Below are 22438 nucleotides of genomic sequence, written 5' to 3' on the forward strand. Positions count from 1 at the left end.
GAGGGTTAGTTTCTGAGGAGAGACTGAGTAGACTGTGACTATACTCATTGGAATTTAGAAGAATGAGGGGGGGAATCTTATAGAAATATATAAAATTACTGAAGGGAGTAGACAAGAAAGAAACGGAGAGGTTGTTTCCACTGGCGGGTGAAACTAGAACGAGGGGGCATAGCCTCAAAATAAGGGGGACCAGATTTAGGACTGAGTTGAAGAAGAACTTTGAATCTGTGGAGTTCCCTGCCATGTGAAGCAGTTGAGGCTATCTCGATGAATGTTTTTAAGGCAAAGATAGATAAATTTTTGAACAGTAAAGGAATTAAGGATTATGGTGAGCAGGTCGGTAAGTGGAGCTGATCAGCCATGATCTTATTGAATGGCGAGCAGGCTCGAGGGGCCAGATGGCCTACTCCTGCTCCTAGTTCTTAAGTTGTTAAGATCTTATGATGGGCCAAATGGCTTCCTTCTATACTCTAGGAATTCTATGGGAATGGAATGACAACTCAACTTTGATTGAATCAAATGATGAAACAGGCTCAAGGTGCTGAATGGCCGTACTCCTGTGCTCATGTTTTAATCCTTTATTTTCTGTAAGATATGCATCTTGATTAAAATAGTGAAGCTGGTGGGAGACACTTGGTGACAACAACAGAGAAAAAACAATTTGAAACATTTTGCATGCTTGTCCGATTAGAATCAATACAGCTTCAATTTTACTTCAATGTCTGAACTTGACTCAACATTAACTACTGAGCAACACTACTCTTAGAATCACAACATATTTAGTAAGTACATTTAGGTCACTATACCATAAAATATGATTTTATGTAATTTTCAGTTTTTTGAAAAAACAAGGGCACCACCAAGTGTTTTCTTTCTTACATTACACAAGTGAAATTCAACATCCCTCGTTTTTGGAGTATTCAGTCATAATGTCTGATACACTGTAATTATACGGTGTCGAAACATCCTCGATATAGATGTCACAAAATCAACTGACCATAAAAACAACCACAAAATATTAATAGAAAAAAATAAAAACATTTATTTATTCAAAACATGAGCTAGAATGATACAACAGTTACACTTTTAATAAAACAATAATGAAAATACACACCATTATGAGTTGAGAGCTTTGAACTATAAAACATCTGAGTTAAGAAATTAAATTTTGAATGGGAAAGAGAGTATTTTTTTGCAAATGTTATGCTTTCTGTGTTTGTGTGATGACAAGCACATCTACCTTTTTTTTTAAATCCATGTTTCCTTTTATTTACTGCCTTCAGATAATCCTAAGGTAGCATTTTAGCACCAATTCACGTTAAAGTTGTGTTCTGAAAAGTGGTTCACTAATTTCCAAAATAAGAACTGCCTTTATCATGTAAATCAATGCTGAAAATCCTATCCTTTTAATTTTATTCTCATGCACCTCTCTCTTAAGATGTGGTGCTAGCACTCAAATTACTTCCAACAAAAATAATGTTACCCTTCCACCAGCAGTGAGACAGAAGGATGGTGTATTCAGAAGATGCCATGTTAGGCAACCTATAAAAAGCAGGAGGAGGAGGAAGGGTTTGAATTTGTATGGGGACTTTCACTACCACCCACCTCGCAAAGTGTTTTACAGCCAAGGAATTACATTTTAACTGTAGTCACTGTTGTGCAGAAAATGAAGGAAATGGGATGAAAGCAATAGCAACATTTCAGATATCTTACAATGTGTATTTTCTGGTGACATGCAATGATATTACAGCCATTTAGAATTTCTCTACAAAAATATATTGCGAAGGAAGTGAAAATGACAATATAAAAAATTGTTTACTTTCAGTGTTACTGCAAACTTCATGCTTCCACCATGTAATACATGTTCAGCCCATCCAGAATAGCACTGTTAACTCTTGTTCATCATTCCTTCACGTTTATTTTCACATTGAGGAAAAAAATAAAAGTAGCATAAAGATGTAGATAAAAATAACAGCAGCATTATTTCAATGGATGACACTCTTATAAATCTAACCCAAAGAAACACAAGTGTCGGCGATTTATTTGGATCCTAGAACCCGTACAATGAAGAAGTAGATCATTCGGCCCATTGAGTCTGCACCGACTCTCCGACAGCATCTTATCCTGACCCCACGTATTGACCATGCTAATCCACCTAACCTGCACACTATTGGATGTTTGAACTTTTAAGGTTAAAGAGCCTTTAGAGTTATTCTTCATACATTTATCAGTAACTTCATATTTATACAAGGAAAGTTTTCTGAAGATTTAATGCTACATGAGCAATCAATTATTCAATGAGTTTGTTCAAGGAGTTGCTGTGCCATAGGATCATGAAGGTCCCTATCAGACTGTTGCATTAGGCGAGCTCAGTTAAATTATTAATCAGGTGACACAGTGCTATGGTTGGTCCCTGCAAAGCTGTGATTGTGGCGGGGGGGGGGTCATTTTAATTTCCTCTCCTAATTGCCATCTGTATTATCTGGTACTGGTTGCCATGGACAACCATAGATGTTGGGTGAGATTGGGATTCGGCTATATTGTAATCGTGTGTAACTAATGTACCGTAGAGTCAAACAGCTTGCTGAAACTGTTAAGGTTCTTCTGGTGCTATTTGGACTCCAATATTTTGCTGAACTAGCACACTCAAGAATGTCAACCTTCCTTTTTCAAAGCCACTTGGGGCAACATCCTTGAGGCGTTCAGCACTGATGAAGCAGCAACCCATTTAGCCACAACATCATGAGAGAAGGGGATTGGAGGAAAGAAATTCTAGTGGGAAGGAAGTTTTTCATTGTTCGTCATTGCCACAATTTGTGGAGAAAGTGATTTATAGAAAGCAGCAAGTGGTTATTGTTCTTTAAGTTACACAGACTTGCATAAGATTAAAAGGACAAAAAAAACTATGCTTCTCAAGCCTCCCCCAACCTTCCTCCTCTAACACCATCAACCCTCTTCATCTAATCCTATCCACTATTTTCATCTATCCCCATTGCAGTCCTTTCTCCTTTGTGTTTTTACTGAGCTTCCATGCCCCTTAAATGTATCTAAGCTATTCACCTCAAATGTACTTTGTGGTATTGAGTTCTGCAGTCTAACCATCCTCGGTCTCCTTAATTTCCTGTTGGATTTCATAGTGGCTACCTTACATTTATGACCCTTTGTCCTTGCGTCTCTTCCATAAGTGAAAATATTTCTACATTTACCCTATTAAATCCTTTCATTATCTTATAATTCTCCATCAAGAAAAAGGAGCCCGAGCTTGTTCAATCTTTCCTGATGAGTATAACTCCCTAATTCTGATATCATCCTTGTCAATCTTTCTGGCATCTTCACGGGTGCCTCGATATCCTTTATAATAAACGGGACCAGAACTGTATACAGTATTTCAATTTTGTCTGATCTACAAGTTGATGTAATTCCTTTACTTTCTAATTCTATCCCTGCAGAAATGAACCCCAGATCTTTGTCTGCATTATTTATGGCCTTATTGAACTGTACAATTTGACGACTTTGAGTGATTTTGCAGAATCTACACCACTTGATCCCTTTGCTTCTCTACCCTATTTCGACTCCTATTTTCCATGGAGTATGTGGCTTCTCTATTATTCTTACCAAGATGCATCACCACACAGTAATATTGAAATTAATTACCCTATGTATTGTAGTTTATCTGAATATTATAAGAAATCTTTACATTGCTGAGAAACAAGAAATCCTTCGATTCAACAGATATAAATCAAGAAAAAAAATGCAATTTGAAAACATTAATATCTTTATCACATCATCTGTGACTTGGGTAAAATACATATTTGCAACTTTAGTTTACGGTAACATTGAGTAAAAAGCACGGATGTTTTTTAAAAAACAATCAGGATTTGCTTTGGAAGCTCTGTTCTACATTTGGTTTTGCAACTGTCTGCATGAGGTGGAGACCAATGCCAAAGAAGGCAAAGCAGCTCAAACCACAAGAAGTCCACTAACCTGATTTAACTTTTCCATGTCAAAAAAAATATATTCCATAATTAGCACTTGCACTTTTAAAAGGGAGGAGTTGTCAAATTTAGCGATATGTCAAGAACTGTCTGCTATATAAATAGAGCAGCTTGCATCGTTTTGGAAGCACTGCTTCAGTTGACACTCCACAAATCCAGAGGATAATCCATTTGGGATACTACATTGACTGCGGAGGCAAATTATGCTGGTAGGTTTGAGCTTCTATTTACAATCAATCCTGTTAACATGCAATCAAGATTCATGAGCAACCAGGGTTCATTCCACTCGTAGTACACTTGGTCTTCACTATTTTCTTAATTCTTATATCAAATTTAGTCATCCACTTTAGTTGTAGCTTGCAAACTTAACAAATCAACTTGCTGCAGTATTATTAAGCAAACACCTTGTGTAAAATTAACTGGTAATTAAATATAAAAGCTTTTCAGTTTTGACTGAAATCATTAGTGTTTAGAATTTTACCAGGTAGTGTAAAAAATTAAACCTTGCAATTATTTTAATTTCATGCGCTTACGAACAATTCAAGTGGCTTCAAAAGAATATCTTTCTGCCAATGTTGCTAATGGTTGTTATTGATGCTTTACAGATTTGAACACCGAACATGGATTCGAAACAAACCTGTGCTCTTCTGCTATTGCTGTCCGTGACTCTGGTCTACGGAACAGGATTTAATAGATATGCCTACATACGGAAAAATGTAAAAAGCCAAGGAGGTAAGTTTAAAGATTTCATCTAAAATTTTGCAGCACCTTAAAGTAAACTACATGAAATTTAAGACCAACAGACAAAACTTGAACAATTCTTTTTGAAAGTATTTATTTCCCACAACCAGATTTGTTTTTTGTCCTTTTGGCGACAATGCTCTTCCTCTGCCGAAGAAAGGAGACGAGTTTAGCTTATTGGAAACTGGTTGGTTTCGGGGGAGGCAGCAGAAAGTGTCAATTTTCTCTGCAGTTTTTCTCCGGCGTATTTTATGTCACACTCAGATAGTTCCAATGCAATGAATACATCCTAAAAATTCAGAACAGCTAAGAACCTGTTTTTTTGGCTTTGCGGTAGCACATGAAAGCAGACCTGCACTATGCCTGTGTCTAGATCATGATGTATTTAAAATTCAATGCCTGGATGATATTGTATTCAGATTCAATGTGGTATACATTTAAATGTCTGTGATTACATTATATTCTTTAAGAACATATTAGACATACATGTCTACCATTTTGCAACATGTATCGCATGGTAAGTATTGCAGTACAAAACATGTATGCAAAGATACTGTGAAGTGCTTAGATAAGTCATGTAAATAAAATAATTTTGAATCTTAGCAACTTAAGTATTTATCTATTTTGGAGAATTTTCAGATTAAATGTGCATCTTCTATTTAAAAATCAACAAAGAACTTGTTCAATTCTTTATTAAGGGGGTTAAAATAAATACTGAAGTGTGTACAAAAATGGTTAAAGAAACATGAAGGCTTAACTTTTGGAGTGCACAGAAATTTGATGGAGAACTGGGAAAATCTTCAGAAGATTTGCGAATATCAATCTTGCCTATCTTGTAGATGTTCCTGGAGCACTGGTTATGCACATTCTCTATCCAAATGTTGTAGAGAACAGTTAAAAACTCACTTTGCAATTATCATACTTATTAATGCTGCAACATTAGTTGCCCCTTTTTAATTGCAAACAACAAAAAAAGTCCTTCAATAATCTATATCATGAAACTAGACAAGCTTCTTGTTGCGAGTGGCGAGCATAATCCTGTCTTCCAATAGCATTTCCTGAATGAGCATCTGTTGTTGTCTTGGCAACATGTAGAGAGCAGACCACATGGGAAGCACGTGTAAAGGCATTCACTTATTGAAGCACTGTTTTACAATGTTTCAAGAGAAAGTATATTGATGGAGATGGTCACTTCTAACATTTGTGAAATCTCGCCATTTTTTTAGTACAAATTGCCTGTCCTCATTTATGTACCATCACTCATACTAAAATTGCAAAGCATTGAAATTAGGGCAAAGAATTATGGACTTTTAATACTGCTTCCTTTTACAGAATAAACATAATATGTTCCCTTTCCAATGTATTCATCTACAGTAACTGAAATTTTTAATGAACTTCAAGAGCAGCAAAAAGCTATATTAAATACAAACATCAGGAACTTCAAGAAGTTTAGAATGTTGCAGCAATATAAGACATATGATTTCAAACTTGCATTGCCAGACATTACCAATCAGACAGCCTTGAAAACTCTACCATTGCCCATTCGTGTACCGGAAGTCCCACATTAGAAACAAGACATTAGAAACATTAGAGACAATAGAAAGGAATAATTTGATTAGGGATAGCCAACACGGTTTTGTGAAGGGTAGGTCGTGCCTCACAAACCTTATTGAGTTCTTTGAGAAGGTGACCAAAGAGGTGGATACGGGTAAAGCAGTTGATGTGGTATATATGGATTTCAGTAAAGCGTTTGACAAGGTTCCCTACGGTAAGCTATTGCAGAAAATACGGGCGCATGGGATTGAGGGTGATTTAGGAGTTTGGATCAGGAATTGGCTAGCTGTAAGAAGACAGAGGGTGGTGGTTGATGGGAAATGTTCATCCTGGGGTTCGGTTACCAGTGGTGTACCGCAAGGATCTGTTTTGGGGCCACTGCTGTTTGTCATTTTTATAAATGACCTGGATGAGGGCGTAGAAGGATGGGTTAGTAAATTTGCGGATGACACGGAAGTCGGTGGAGTTGTGGACAGTGCGGAAGGATGTTGCAGGTTACAGAGGGACATAGATAAGCTGCAGAGCTGGGCTGAGAGGTGGCAAATGGAGTTTAATGCGGAAAAGTGTGAGGTAATTCACTTTGGAAGGAGTAACAGGAATACAGAGTACTGGGCTAATGGTAAGATACTTGGTAGTGTGGATGTGCAGAGAGATCTCGGTGTCCATGTGCATAGATCCCTGAAAGTTGGCACCCAGGTTGATAGGGTTGTTAAGAAGGTGTACGGTGTGTTAGCTTTTATTGATAGAGGGATTGAGTTTCGGAGTCATGAGGTCATGTTGCAGCTGTACAACACTCTGGTGCGGCCGCACTTGGAGTATTGTGTACAGTTCTGGTCACCGCATTATAGGAAGGATGTGGATGCATTGGAAAGGGTGCAGAGGAGATTTACTAGGATGTTGCCTGGTATGGTGGGAAGGTCTTATGAGGAAAGGCTGAGGGACTTGAGGCTGTTTTCATTAGAAAGAAGGTTAAGAGGTGACTTAACAGAGGCATATAAGATGATCAGAGGATTAGATAGGGTGGACAGTCAGAGCCTTTTTCCTCGGACGGTGATGGCTAGCACGAGGGGACATAGCTTTAAATTGAGGGGTGATAGATATAGGACAGATGTCAGAGGTAGGTTCTTTACTCAGAGAGTAGTAAGGGCGTGGAATGCCCTGCCTGCAGCAGTAGTGGACTCGCCAACATTAAGGGCATTTAAATGGTCATTGGATAAACATATGAATGATATTAGAATAGTGGAGGTTAGATGGGCTTTAGGTTAGTTTCACAGGTCGGCGCAACATCGAGGGCCGAAGGGCCTGTACTGCGCTGTATTGTTCTATGTTCTATGACCCCATAATAGCATCCGACCTCTTAAGTCAGAAGGTGAGGCGTCACTCCAGGGTTGGAGTATAATCTAGATATACATTTAAGTGCAGTGCTAAACAAGTGGTGAATGGTCAAAAGTACAGTCCTGAGGATGGGGCATTAGCCTGTTTGCCCTCTCAAGTTAATGGAAAATTCCTTGACACCATTTGAAGAAGAGCAGTAGGATCTTTTGATATTTTAGCTAATACCCATCTCTCAACCAATAGCATTAAAGCAGATGATTTGGCCATTTGTCTCATTGCTGCTCATGGCAGCTTGCTGTGTGAAAACTGGATGCTATATTTCCTTACATGTACTCCAGTGGATATGACACATTTTAGGCTGCCCTGAGGTCATTAAAGGTGCTATTTAAACACAAGTTATTTTTTTCTTCAAAGAATCAAATTTCAAGACAATAATGTCAGATGCAAATGTAATGTAGAATGCAACTGGATAAGACTGGATAAAATTCTGCATAAACGAGACAAGAATTTAAAACTAAATGTTGAGACTTAAATTAAATATTAACTAATAAAGAAATGGCTGACAAAAAAATCATCCAGATTAGAATTATCTAATATGAATGGGACTGTTAACTTATGGAGCTGAAAGTTGCTTACAGATAGTTAGATGGTTCTGCTAAATGCAGTACTCTAATGTAACAAACGTAATGGGCCAAATGGCCACCTGCTAAGCTGTAATCTTCCATAGTTCTTGTTCAGTATTGTTGTAGATATGAATTACATGCTAATATTATAAAATCTACTTTAAACAATCAATATTTTCAAGCACGGTTGATAAATGTGCTTAGGAAATCACTGACATAGAAATTGAATGACCTTTCCACCAGAAACCACTTTTTGTCAATCAAATTTCTTACATAAGTGATGACTTTGAGTTATAAGGAGAGGCTGGATAGACTGGGAGCGTAGGAGACTTAGGGGTGATCTTATAGAGGTCTATAAAATAATAAGGGGCATAGATAAGGTAGATAGTCAACATCTTTTCCCAAAGGTAGTTGAGTCTAAAACTAGAGGGCATAGGTTTAAGGGGAGAGGGGAAAGATACAAAAGTGCCCAGAGGGGCAATTTTTTCACACAGAGGGTGGTGAGTGTCTGGAACAAGCTGCTAGAGGTAATAGTAGAGGCGGGTATAATTTTGTCTTTTGGAAAAAAATTAGACAGTCACATGGGTAAGAAGGGTATAGAGGGATATGGGCCAAACGCGACCAATTGGAATAGATTAGTGGTAAAAACTGAGTGGCAAAGACAAGTTGGGCTGAAGGGCCTGTTTCCATGCTGTAAACCTCTATGACTCTATAAGTGTTTCTTCATTATACTCTGACCTTTCATATTAAGTGAAAGCCAATTATAAGGTAACAGTAAAGGCCCTTTGCCACAAGCTTAAAATATGAAATGTATGTTCTCTCTTTAGTTTTGAAGCTTTATCCTCATGTCCTACTCTGATGATTCAGTTTGAAATTTTTGTTTGATTTACCATTTCAATGCCATTTACTACTTAATGCATCCCCCTGGGATCATTTCTTAATTACCCACTTTCACCCCTGGAAATGCCAATTTTATCCATAATTTTTTCAGTCTTTTGTCCATAAACATTCTGAATCAGTCCTTTGGCTCTTCTGTGCCACCTTCAGGATTGAATGTGTATCCTGTGCATCAGTGATCACAATGTGTCTGGTCTGACAAGAGCACTTTGCAGATTAGCCTGCAATTGACTGTCTATCTAGATCATAGAATCATAGAGTATTAAAGCATAGCAGGCCAGTTGGACTTGTACTGCCTCTGAAATTAGTTACTCATTCAAATTCTAATATCCTTTTAATTCTTTTTCCACGCATTTATGGATTTCTCTATTAAAACCTTTTATAGATTTTGCTTCCACTAATATTTTTGAGAGGACATTCATGTTGAAAGAACCTTCTGCAAGGTGACAATCTATTAACCCACCCATCCCCCCTTTTATTCTTTTAACTCAAGTGACATTTCACCAGCCAGTGGAAAATATTTTTCCTGATTTATCTTGACTAACCTCCTCATAATTTTGAACAATTCTTTCATATCTTCATTTAATCGTTTTCTGTTCTAATAAAATGAGCCCCAGTTTCCATTGGCTTTTTGGTATCTTCCCCAAGACCATTTTAGAAGTTTTTACTACACATTTACCCAAAACTGGACATAATATTCTAACTGCAAACTAGCCAACAATTGTATTGTCATTACATTTTCATGTTCAGCACCTTATTTATAAAATAAATGATCCCATATACTAAATTTATTTTCAACCCGTGAGATTTGTGTCTGTACCTCTCAGTTTCTCAGCTCTTATATTCCATTTAAAGTTTCACCATTTGGTGTATTTCCTTATTCTTCTCAAAATATATCATTCCAACTTCTTTGTTCTGACATTTACTCAATTTACTAACCTATGTTTTCCTCAAGTGATTTATTGTCCTGTTCACAGTTAATTACACACACTGGGCAGAATTTAGCACAGATGATGGGGTCTCGCCTGCTCGCTAGACAACCGGCAGGTTGCCTGCACCTCTCTCTTTGGGGAGCCCTGCCGGAATTCCGTGCCCATTGGACACTTAACCAGGCAGGACTGGGCCATTCATGGGATTTAGGCCAAAGGCAGACAGTTGTTCATTGTATATCAGTGCCACCAGATGCAGTGGGCATTGCCAGAAATGCATCAACCAGAGGCCAAGGATTGACAAGGGGCCTAGGCCACAGGTGAGTGAGGATGGGAAGGAGGTCACAGGGAGCGGGTAGTAAGAAAGGGGAGGAGGCTGCTTCTCAGTAAGCACCAACCTTCCAATGCCAAGCTCAATATCAGGCACTCAGTACCTTTGAATAAGGGGTTCCCTTTGGAAGCCTGCAAGCAAATCTGGCAGAGTTTGCTTTTCAGGTTCCTTGCACAGTAACTCCCCCGCATGTTGTTGAGTACTAGCAGCAATGGGATGTAGCCCTCAAGTGGGCAGTAATTGAAGCCTCCAGTCTGGAAGGCCACAAACTTGTCTCCAGAGTTGGAATGAAATCGGGTGGAGTCAGGAAGGTGGCGGGGCCTCCACCTCACATCATCCTACCTGCTTATGCCCTCCCCCAACACCAAACTCGCTGCCGGGGGCATTAAATTCCATCCACTATTTCCCTGTTGAATACAACAATAGCATTATCCACTGTAGGCAAACCCAGATCATTTAGAACAGTACGACAGCAAGGATGCCAATATTGATTCTTTGGAAAACTGTGTTCATTCTTTCAGGGTCTTAAAACCCATTTGGTTCACTGATGTCCTTTATGGAAGGAAATCTGCTGTCCTTACCTGGTCTGGCCTACATGTGACTCCAGACCCACAGCAATGTGGTTGACTCTCAATTGCCCTCTGAAATGGCCCAGCAAGCCACTCAGCTCAATGGCAACAAGGGGTGGGCAATAAATGAAGGCCAGCCAATGACGCCCATGATCAACGAATGAATAAAATAGGTCTCACCTACTAAAAGCATTATGGTGCCCCATCCCCACAATGAACCTTTACTGCAAAATCCAGCTCAACAATCCAGCAACATTTTTGAAACTTGCTTTTAAACAACCATGTCGAAAATACAATTGCAGAACTTGATAACCAACTGCCACACTTGTAGCAAATTTCAGCCTGCCAAGTTCTTCCATTTGTCATATGTTTTGGGTTAAATCCTTTGCACTTAAATAGGCAGCTTTTATTGAATATAAGCCAACTTGACTGGAAATAATGAAGGGACTGTAAATGGTCTAACCATCTGAGCGAAAAGGAGTTGAACCTGTACAACAATGCAAGATCTGCAGATGTAATTATTTTGCACTTCTGTCAAGGAGCCCATGCGAGACTTAACAGTAGTTATGGATCAGAATTTTGTGCGTCAGCATTTATTGCAGAGTTGCTGTTTGCCCATAGAATGCTGGCACTACTTTCTGCAACTGAAAGAAAGCTCTAAGCTCTCAGATGCAACAAAAGTCAAAGGAGGCAACAGTATTAAATTAGTAAGTTTTCAATTACTGACCTATAATCCAGCTCTGATGAAGGGTCATCCTGAATCGAAATGTTGGCTCTATCCTCTCTCCACAGGTGCTGGTCAGACCTGCTGAGACTTTCCAGCATTTTCTGCTTTTACTATAGTTCAGCATTGGTTGGGAATGGCAGCTCAGTCACAACGGAGGCAATACTGAGGCGCACTTAGCCTAGAGGTTTCTAGATGTCATATCTGGCTCAGTGGTAGCACTCTTGTCTGTGTCAGGTCGTCAAGGTTTCAAACAACACAAGCACACTGGCTTGGATTTTGCAGTGATAATGATAGCGAAACAAAAGAGATGGTTTATCCTGTCATTACTCCACCAAAACAAAATGCATGATTTGGAGTTCATACATGGGCAGAATAACGTAGAAATCCACAAGTTGCTGTCAGCAATTCTATAGAATGTGAAATATGAAATAGGAGCAGAAGTAGGCCATTCGGCCCTCCAAGCCTACTCTGTCATCCATCATAACTGATCTGCTTGTGTTTCGAGTTCCACATACCCCAATAAATTTTAATTCCCTTACCTAACAAGAATATATAAATGCATAAGATAAAAGCAAAATACTGCAGATGCTAGAATCTGAAACAAAAACAGAAAATGCTGGAAAATCTCAGTAAGTCTGACAATATCTGTAGAGAGAGAATAGAGTTGACGTTTCCAGTCTGGATGACTCTTCATCAGAGCTGAATCTATACACCTCTGCCTTAAAAATATTCAGTGACATCCCCCTGCCCCCAACAGCCTTCTGAGGCAGGGAGTTCTTAGAGAAAAAAAATTCTCCTTATCTTTGTTCTATAAGGGCAAGCCCTAATTTTAAAACAGTGCCCCCAGGTTCTGGACTTACCCACAACAGGAAATATCCTTTCCATGTCTGCCTTGTCAAGACCATTCAGGATCTTAAATACTTCAATCAAGTCACTCCTTTCTCTTCGAAACTCAAGTGGAAACAAGCCCAGTCTGTCCAATCCATCCTTGTAAGACATCCCACTCATTCCAGGTATCAATCAAGTAAAACTCCTCTTGTGACCAAAGCTGCACACAATGATCAAGATGTGGTCTAGCCGATGCCTGTATAATTGAAGTCTCACAACACCAGGTTAAAGTCCTTTAACCTGGTGTTGTGAGACTTTTTACTGTGTTTACCGCAGTCCAACGCCGGCATCTCCACATCATAATTGAAGTATATCATGCTTACTTTTATGTTCAATTCCTCTTGTAACAAAATATCACATTCCATTAGCCTTCATACTTTACCTGCATACTAACTTTTCGTGATTCATGCACGAGAACAACTTGATCCTTCAGCATCTCAGAATTCAGCAGTCGTTCTCCTTAATACCCTGTTTTATATTCTTCCTGTCAAGTGAACAACTTCACATTTTCCCACATTATACTCCATCTGTCAGAGTTTTGCCAACTCACTCAACCTATCTATATTCATCCGTAAAGTCCTTGGGCGGGATTTTACAGCCTTGCCCGGGTGGGGTTGGAAAATCCCGCCCAAGGCCAACGGAGATTTCCATTCTGGGAACCTCACCCACCCTGATTTCGGGGCAGGTGAGGTGGTCAAGTTTCGGCCATTGTCTTCTTCACAAAAAACTTCCCTACCTATTTTTGTGTTATCTGTAAAATTAGCAATGCTTTTGCTCCCCTCATCTAACCTCATCATTGATGAGGTTCCTCCAGACTACAATTAATGGGAAAGCTTTGACATGACGAGTGTTGCCCCTCAAATACTATTACTTTCCCTTTAACAATCTTTGAAAAAGTTGCTGGGTTGTTGAATGAGGCGTAATTGGATTTCAGCAGTGTACCAACTTTAAATACTAACCCCCCATAGCCCTGAAAAAGAAAGTTAAACTTCATCATTCTGATATATATTTTTTTAATCACTATTTTAAAGTGTATCTATACTTTAGCTTCTGGCTTAATTTAATCAGAATCTTGCTGCATGGAATTTTAAATTTAAAGTTAAGAGTTTCAGTATTTTTAACTTCTTAGTTTGCTGTCTGTAAGAATACTTCAATGTGATTGGCTGCTTACCCTGTTTGCTGACATCGGTGCTTGACTGGAATTCCCCTGGACTTGACATCAGATTTAAAATGGCGTCCAGATATTCAAATCTTCACCACAGATCTTTCTTCGAGGTCAACAGCAAGTGCCTCAGCTTTGCAACTGTTCACAAAATCCGGGCCATTATCTCAGTTGACATTTAGGTACTCAGGACATGCTGAACTGCAGGAGATGCTGTGTTTCAGATAAAGTCTGCCCTCTCGGGTGGGCAGTTAAAATGTACAGCACTATGAAGCAGTGGAATTCTCATTGCTATCCTGGCTAATAGTCATTCACCAACCAAAACATCAGCATCAAAATACAGTTTAATTGCCAATTTATCTCTGTGGGGTACTTTACATTGCACAAATTGGTTGCCGTATTTCCTTACAATACAGCAGCAACTGCAATTCAAAATTAATTAATTGGTTGTGAAGCACTTTAGAACATCCAGAGGTCATGAAAGATCCAAAGAAGTTTTTTCTTAGCATTAATATCATTGAAGACATGACATGTGGCATCCATATCATAACATCAACCAAAGGAGTGGTCATGAATTAGTGGATTGTTCAAAAATTTGGGGCGGCACAGCGGCTAGCACTGCTGCCTCACAGCACCAGGGTTCGATTCCAGCCTTGGGTCACTGTCTGTGCGGAGTTTGCACGTTCTGCCTGTGTCTGCGTGGGTTTCATCCAGGTGCTCCGGCTTCCTCCCACAGTCCAATGAGGTGGATTGGCCATGCTAAATTGCCCCTTAGTATCAGGGGGACTAGCAGGGTGAATGCATGGGGTTATGGGGATAGGCCCTGGGCAGGATTGTGGTCGGTGCAGACTCGATGGGTGCCTAACGGCCTCCTTCTGCACTGTAGGATTTCATGATTCTATTCCATTCTATTCTAAATTATCATGTGATAAAAATGACAAAGTAAAATTTTGCAACAACACTTGCAAAACACAACTTTTGCCAACGAGAATTCAGATGCAGTCTCAACTCAGGCCACCAATTGTCACTCCTACCTCCAGACCTGAATTTTCAATTAGTGTTCCAGAAACAGGAATGCTGCACAGAATACAAAAAAAGTGCATCATTTATATTATACTCTGTCTTAGTTAACCCAAGGTTTCTAATCTTAATCACTGCATTTTGGAAAAATGGGGAAAAAAGCTAAGTAACAAAGGCAGGAATATGGGGTCAATGACAGTGACTGTCCAACCTATTATTGGCTAGTTCAGCACAGGCTATAAATTGAACATGGTGCCTTTACAATTTGCATGATCATATTCAATGCTGAGTTAGGCAAGGTAGTAAAGGGTTATAGAGAACAGATGGGAAAGTAGAGTTAAGGCCATAATCAGATCAGCTGTGACCATAAGAAATAGTAACAGACGGCCAAATTAGCCATTCAAGCCTGCTCCACCATTTAATAAGGTCATGGCTAATCTAACACACACCAAGTCTACTTTCCTGCCTTCTCTCCATAACTCTTAATTCCCCTACTGATTGAAAACGTATAGATTTCAACAGCTTCCTGGGGTAAAGAATTCCAAAGATTCACCATTCAGAGAAGAAATTATTCCCCAAATCTATCGTAAATGAGAATGCTTTTATTCTGAGACTATGCCCTCTGGTCCTACACTCTTCCATGAGTGGGAACATCCTCCCAACATTTACCCTGTCCAACCTGTGATCCCCCCCACCCCCCCCCCCCCACCCCCCCGGTAGTATTTTAATGATGCTTCTTCTAGACTTACCCAAATATAATTTACCTAATACTTATTCCACTAATTAAAGCAGAGCTGAGTTTTCCACCTACTATTTTGCTGAACATATATGGCTCTGACGGTTGAGGGCTCACCCACACAGAACTTGAGTACCAATCTAAGCTGACATTACAGCGTCATACCAAGGGAGTGTGACATGACCAGAGGTGCCACTTTCATGATACTAAACTCCTGTATGAAAAAAGTATCCCATAGCACTTTGTGAAGATAAGTAGGGAGTTTCCCTAACGTTTTAGCCAAAATTAATTCTCAAAGAAGAGAAGGTTCATTGGTCAGTATTGCACAAAGTAGCTGCCACATTTCCCAACAACATGACAATAGTTAGACATCAATAGTAATTAATCGACTGTGAATGACTTTGGGATAACCTGGGACATTCTATATAAATGCAATTTACTTCTTTGTTTTTAGAAATCACCAAGTTTTCCAAAATGCTCCAATTAATCACCATTTACTTTCATTGTACTTCTAAAAAACAGATTACAATGTAAAAAGCTATGACTCTCACAACTCTGAAGATGAAGGATATGAAGAAAATGATGAAAGCAGAGGTGAGCAACATGCAACCTTGGTACATATGAAGGGGATTACTGTCAAAAAACTCTAATGTAGCAAAGTAAATGTGGAAATTAAATTCAAAGTTGTCAACAAAGAGTTTTACTGAACTGAAGTTAGATTATCAAGCTTGCCATTCAGGCATAAAACTAGAGTTGCAGATTGATCACCATTTACAGAAACTGCCTAACTTTCAATATAATTTCTAAATTAGGATTATTTTGCGGTTAAAATATTTTGTAATGCCAGAGTATTTCTCTGTATTGGACACCTGGAAAAGATCACCGGATGGTATCAGGTTTCTTTTTCGTGGAACACAATTCAAAATGTCATAATCTAAATTACACTTAATTTTTGAACTGTAGATGTCGGAGCAGAACGTGGACAATCAGGTCCACCTGGTCCACGAGGCCCACCAGGAGCTCCCGGGAAAACAGGCATTGGCATGCCAGGGGCCCCTGGCAAGCCTGGAATGCCAGGACCACCAGGATTGTCAGGAATGGGGAAATCAGGAATGCCAGGAGCACCGGGAAAGTCAGGTGAAAGAGGAGCTCCAGGAGAAAAAGGTGATCGAGGATCTCGAGGATTGCCAGGGCCTAAAGGCAATCCAGGAGCCTCCGGATACCCTGGGCCAGCAGGATTGGCTGTTGTTGGTAAACCAGGTGCACTAGGGGCACCAGGTCTCACAGGAGCACCAGGTCAACCTGGAGAAAAAGGAATCCCGGGGCACATGGGTCTTCCTGGAGCAAAAGGGGAAGCAGGAGTGGGAATCCCAGGGCGGCCTGGTAGCAGAGGGGCAACAGGACCACAAGGGCCCGTAGGATCGCCTGGACCAGCAGGATTAGGAAGCACTGGAGCCCCTGGCCGTCCTGGAGCACCAGGTGAGAAAGGGGAAATGGGCCCAGCAGGTCAATCAGGATATCCAGGCGCTACAGGCCCAAAAGGACCACCAGGAATTCCCGGTCGCCCAGGGATTGGAAAGTCTGGGGCCCCAGGTGAACCAGGGTCTCCGGGGGTTCCTGGAGGTAAGGGGGCCCCTGGTCCACAAGGTATGCCAGGTGCACCTGGAATACCTGGTTTTGGAAAATCAGGTTTACCAGGACTCAAAGGTGAGCCCGGTCCTATAGGCCCGGCTGGTTACAGAGGAGAAAAGGGGGAGGCAGGAGCAACTGGGGCTCCTGGAGCTCCTGGGTCTGTAGGGCCAGTAGGTCCACCTGGACAAGGAGGTTCAAGAGGCTCACCAGGTCTTAACGGTGCACCAGGAGATAAAGGTCAATCAGGACCTGTTGGTGCTCGTGGATATCCAGGATCCAAAGGTTTACCAGGGCCTGGTGGTGCCCCAGGGAAATCAGGATCTCCAGGACTACCAGGTACAGCAGGTCCAGAAGGACAACGAGGGTCAAGCGGTCCTAAAGGTAGTATGGGAGCTCCTGGCTCACCAGGTAAATCAGGAAGCTCTGGCCCCCCTGGTCCCCATGGACCACCAGGATATCCCGGGGAAGCAGGATCAAGAGGTAGTGCAGGATCACCTGGTCCAAGAGGTTCACCTGGTTCTCCAGGTACTCAGGGGTTTCAAGGGGAAAAGGGTGATGTGGGACCTCCTGGTCCACCAGGTGCTCCTGGAAATTATTACGGGAAAATGACAAGTGGCTCACCTGGTACACCTGGACAAAAAGGTCCACCTGGACTTCCAGGCCAACCAGGCCTTCCTGGACCACCAGGCCCACCAGCTGAAATGATTATGTCCCCAGGAAAATATGATTATAATGGTTACATCAAGTCAGGAGGGCCTACAGCTGGGTTACTCAGTCCATATCCAGCTTTTACAGCCATTCTTTCCAATTCATATTACCCTGCTGAGCAACCCATAGTGTTTGACAAATTACTGACCAACTCAAATAACAACTATGACCCATCTACTGGCATTTTCACATGTGAAATATCTGGCATCTATCAATTTAGTTACCAAATACAAGTTAAGGGATCAAATGTTTGGGTTGGATTGTACAAAAATGATGAGGCTGTGATGTATTCATACGATGACTACACAGAAGGTTATATTGATCAGGTTTCAGGAACTGCGACATTATATCTACACGAAAATGACCAAGTCTATGTACAGTTACCTACAGAAGAGTCCAATGGCTTATACTCTTCTGAGCTCATGCACTCATCGTTCACAGGGTTTCTAATTGTCCATTCATGATGTGCATCAGTTTGAAATATGGAGTTGAGTTGATGATCCATGTTATTTTCGGAGTGACAAGCAGCACAATTTAGTTAATGGAACAAATTTAAAAAGTAATAATGGGCAACTGTCCAATAGAAGGGTAGCTATTGTTACATTAAGAAACAAAGCAGATCGACAAACTGCAGTGCTGTCGTCATTTACTAAATGTTATTTGCTTGAAACACAATCTTTCAGTTTCATGACATGTACCCAGATAACAGAGATGAAATTGGTCTTCTGATAAAATATTTCACAATGTTACCCTGATATTTTCTTTTTAAAAAAGCTCCGCTGTTGTATTACCAATTTAAAATTTGGCTGTCCCTGTGTGCAGAAAACATTTGTGCAAAAATATATTTTGACACTTGGTATTTACTGTTTCATAGGTATTTATCACAAGCAACTAACCTTCTCAACCTGATTCAGTGAATTAACTTTTAATGACATGTTTGAAATTCAACTACTTCAATGGTTAATCACTTCCCTTCGTGTCAACTTCGGTCTATTCCCATTGTTTTTTGTATTTCAATAGTAATTAACGTTACTTATTTTGCTATTCAATTTGTAAAAAGAGCACATTATTAATGCTAGATCAATCTAACTGACATTGATAATGTATGTATTCTCCAAAAATATACATCTCCAAAATGCAGACACATAAATTATATTGTAGCAAATCACAGAATATTTCTGTATGAAGTTGATCTGTCACAGAATGAGTTTCTCAAATAATGCAATATCACGAGTGCATTTTTGTTATGGTGCAGTTAAATAAATGGTGATTGTTACAAATTTCAAGTCTACAGTGAATATTTTTACAGGTTTAGCATGTGAACAAATGCATAAAAACTGGCCTCACATCCTCTATGATCAGGAAGATACCTTTATTGCCAAATATCTAGTTCAATGCTAACATTACCTAGTTGGAAGTGGAAGAGAGAGTGGATATCGATAATACACCTCATTGTGTGCATTGGATCCTGTGACCTTGCAATGCCAGTCCAGATTTAGCTTGCATGAGATGCATGAATAAAAATATTGTTTTACAGCAAACATTTAATTTATAGCATCAAAAATAACAAGATATTTAGCTTTTGTCCTTGATTTAGACCAATATCAATGTACATATCTGTATTCCTGAACTGAATCGCTCTTAGTGAGATTTCTGTGATCCCGTCTTTGCTCTCGGTATAAAATTTTCATCCAAAGTAGAAATCTAATGCTTAATCACTTATCGTCCTGCAGATTTGTGTTGATAAATGAGATTCCACCATAACTCATGAACTCTCTCTGCTCCCAATCTTGCATTGGAAGCCATGCAATCTAACATTGCCAATTTAGCTAGGTCTCCTATTGTGCTCATGTTAATGCAATAACTTGCATTTAGATAGCTTCCCTGACATAGTAACAATTTCTCAAGACACTTCACAGAAAGGTTATCAAGCACAATTTGACACTTAGTCACATAAAGCAGGTATTAGAATGGGAGCTTGATCAAAGAAGTAGATCTTAAAAGGAACAATGGAGAGGGAAATAAATAAGTTTTGTGAGGGAACATTGGAGCTAGAGTCTCGACAGATGAAAACACAGCCACCAATGATGGAGCAGTGACATAAAAGGATCCAGAAAGGAGGTGGCCTATTGGTATCATTGCTAGACTATTAATCCAGAAATTTAGCAAATGTTCTGGGGACCCGGGTTCAAATCCTGCCACGGCAGATAGTGGATTTTGAATTCAACAAAAAATATTTGGAATTAAGGATTGACTGATGACCATGAAACCATTGTCAATTGCCAGAAAAACCCATCTGGTTCACTAATGTCCTTTGGGGAAGAAAATCTGCCTTCCTTACTGAGTCTGGCCTACATGTGGCTCCAGGGCCACAGCAATGTGGTTGACTCTCAACTGTCCTGGGGCAAATAGGGATGGGAAATAAATGTTGGCCAGCCAGCAATGCCCATGTCCCACAAATGAATAAAAAAAAGAAAATGCCAGAATTGGCAGAGAAAAGATCTCACAGAGGGGTTGCAGGATTGGAAGCGAGAAAGATAGTGGAGAAGCAACGCCTGGAGAATTTGAAAAGGACCATGAGAATTTTAATATTGTCTTGAAGGAATCACTTACACTGCAAGGAGACTGTAGGTGGTGTCAGGGATGATTAAGTTGGAGGAATACCAGTGGGTCAGGTCTCACGCAAACTCCACAAACATGTCCCTCCATCTTAATTTTTCAGTCAACAGCATATAAAAAAATTACTTAACTGTGTTGGTTAGTGTCAAAACAAGCACAAATGCAGTGGTATTTTTTTAGGAGAATCCACGGTGTTAATGTTCATGAATCTAAACAAAAGCTTAATGGCCAAACACCTGCAACAAAGATCTACGAACACCGAATTAAACACGAGAAGAAATGGAAAAAAGATGAAAAGAATCTGGAATGAGGTGCAGTCTTCAGGTCAGACTCCTAAAGCACAGCTCACTGCACCAATCAGACCCGGGCAATGTTGGACACCATTTGTGTTAAACAACCATAAGTAACCCAAGAGATTGATTAAAGGATATTAAAATGTAATTGGAAATAATTAACAGACCAATCGAAGTGCAAACTATCACCAAACACGATGGCAAAATGACCTCAATTCCCAATGGATTTTCTGAGCAAGTTACAATTGTAGATGCTGAGCACAAGTGCGTGCACATTTAACCTGCTGGGTGGATATCCTGCTGATATTTAATGATACCAAGCTAACACCACAGATCAAAATTGTAGCCATGAGTCAGATATGCAAACCTGTATCACAGAATTGTTATGGTGCAGGAAGCCATACGGCCCATCACGTTTGCACCAGCTCTCCGAATGAGTACTGACTTAGTGCCATTCTCCTGCCTTTTCCACACATCTCCACATATTATTTCTGTTCAAGTAATTACCTAATGCCCCCTTGAAAGCCCTGATTGAACCTACCTCCACCACACTTCCAGGCAGTGCATTCTAGACCTGGACCACTTCTTGTGTAAAAAAGATTGTTTCTCGCAATACATTTGCTTCTTTTGCAAATTGCCTTAAAATCAGTGCCCTGTCGTTGATTCTTTAAGTGGGAACAGTTTCTCCCTATCTACTATGTCCAATCCCGTCATGATTTTGAATATCTCTACCAAACCTCCTCTCAGCCTTCTTCTCTCCAAGAACAGTCCCAACCTCTCCAATTTATCCTCATAACTGAAGTTTCCCATCTCCTGAACCATTCTTGTAAATCTCTCTCTCCAATGCATTCACATACTTCCTATAGTGTGGCACCCAGAACTGTGCACAATATTCCAGCTGAGATCTAACGAGTGTCTTGTATAATTTCAGGATAACCTCCTTGGTTCTTGTACTCTATGCCCCAATGAATAAACTCCAGAATACAATATGCTTTATTAACTGCTCTCTCCATCTGTCCTGTCACCTTCAATTATCTATACACACATTTCCCCTGCTCCTGCACCCCTTTTAAAATTTTATAATGTCTTTCCATGTTCTTCCAACCAAAATGCATAACCTCACACTTCTCCACACTGAACTTCATCTGCCACCTATCTGCCTACCCCACCAACTTGCCCATCTCCTTTTGAAGTTCTACGCTATCCTCTTCACAGTTTACAATACTTCCAAGCTTTGTATTATCGGCAAACTTTGAAACTGTCCCCTGCACAGCAAGATCTAGATCATTAATAGAGATGCCCAGATTCCTACCGTACACTCCCATCGCATTGTGTATTAGGAGTCCTCAGTCTCAACACTTGCTCCTTGTCACACAAGAGGTACTTGCAAAAAGCACTTGAGGAAGTTCATCATAGACCTGCATATCATGGTGTTTAGAAGATGGTTATGTTTTAAATTGTCTCTGTTAATTAAAAGGGAGGTTGAATATCCTGGAATGGCAATTGGTAATAGTGATTAAATCTGCCCAAAGACAGGTCCATGTGATTATGTTACCATGGGAATGGAGACCCAAGTTGAAACTCATAGAAATTGGACTGTCAGCTTTCACAATTTGATACAAAAGAAGGACAACGGGTACTGTTGGACAAAGATGCACAGTCTCAGATAGTCAGAGAGA

At 40.1% G+C, this 22438-nt stretch overlaps 2 protein-coding genes across 2 annotated transcripts in view; one reads left to right on the plus strand and one right to left on the minus strand.

The window, feature by feature from the left end:
• nt5dc1 (5'-nucleotidase domain containing 1) overlaps nt 1–22438 on the minus strand; it is a 545446-nt gene that overhangs the window by 389171 nt on the left and 133837 nt on the right. The window lies entirely within an intron of this gene.
• LOC144493576 (uncharacterized) lies at nt 4485–20725 on the plus strand. The gene is made up of 3 exons (XM_078212685.1): nt 4485–4727; nt 16030–16101; nt 16471–20725. The coding sequence occupies exons 1-3, from the start codon at nt 4616–4618 to the stop codon at nt 18309–18311; spliced, it is 2025 nt and encodes a 674-aa protein (XP_078068811.1). The 5' UTR covers nt 4485–4615; the 3' UTR covers nt 18312–20725.

This window comes from Mustelus asterias, chromosome 5, assembly GCF_964213995.1.
Source record: "Mustelus asterias chromosome 5, sMusAst1.hap1.1, whole genome shotgun sequence".
Taxonomy (NCBI): domain Eukaryota; kingdom Metazoa; phylum Chordata; class Chondrichthyes; order Carcharhiniformes; family Triakidae; genus Mustelus; species Mustelus asterias.

Excerpts from the sequence above, each read along its gene's own strand:
- LOC144493576 (XM_078212685.1), top strand. The coding sequence starts at position 4,616 with ATGGATTCGAAACAAACCTGTGCTCTTCTGCTATTGCTGTCCGTGACT. Across the intron at positions 4,728-16,029 it reads AAATGTAAAAAGCCAAGGAG|ATTACAATGTAAAAAGCTAT; the intron begins GTAAGTTTAAAG and ends TCTAAAAAACAG. Across the intron at positions 16,102-16,470 it reads AGAAAATGATGAAAGCAGAG|ATGTCGGAGCAGAACGTGGA; the intron begins GTGAGCAACATG and ends TTTGAACTGTAG.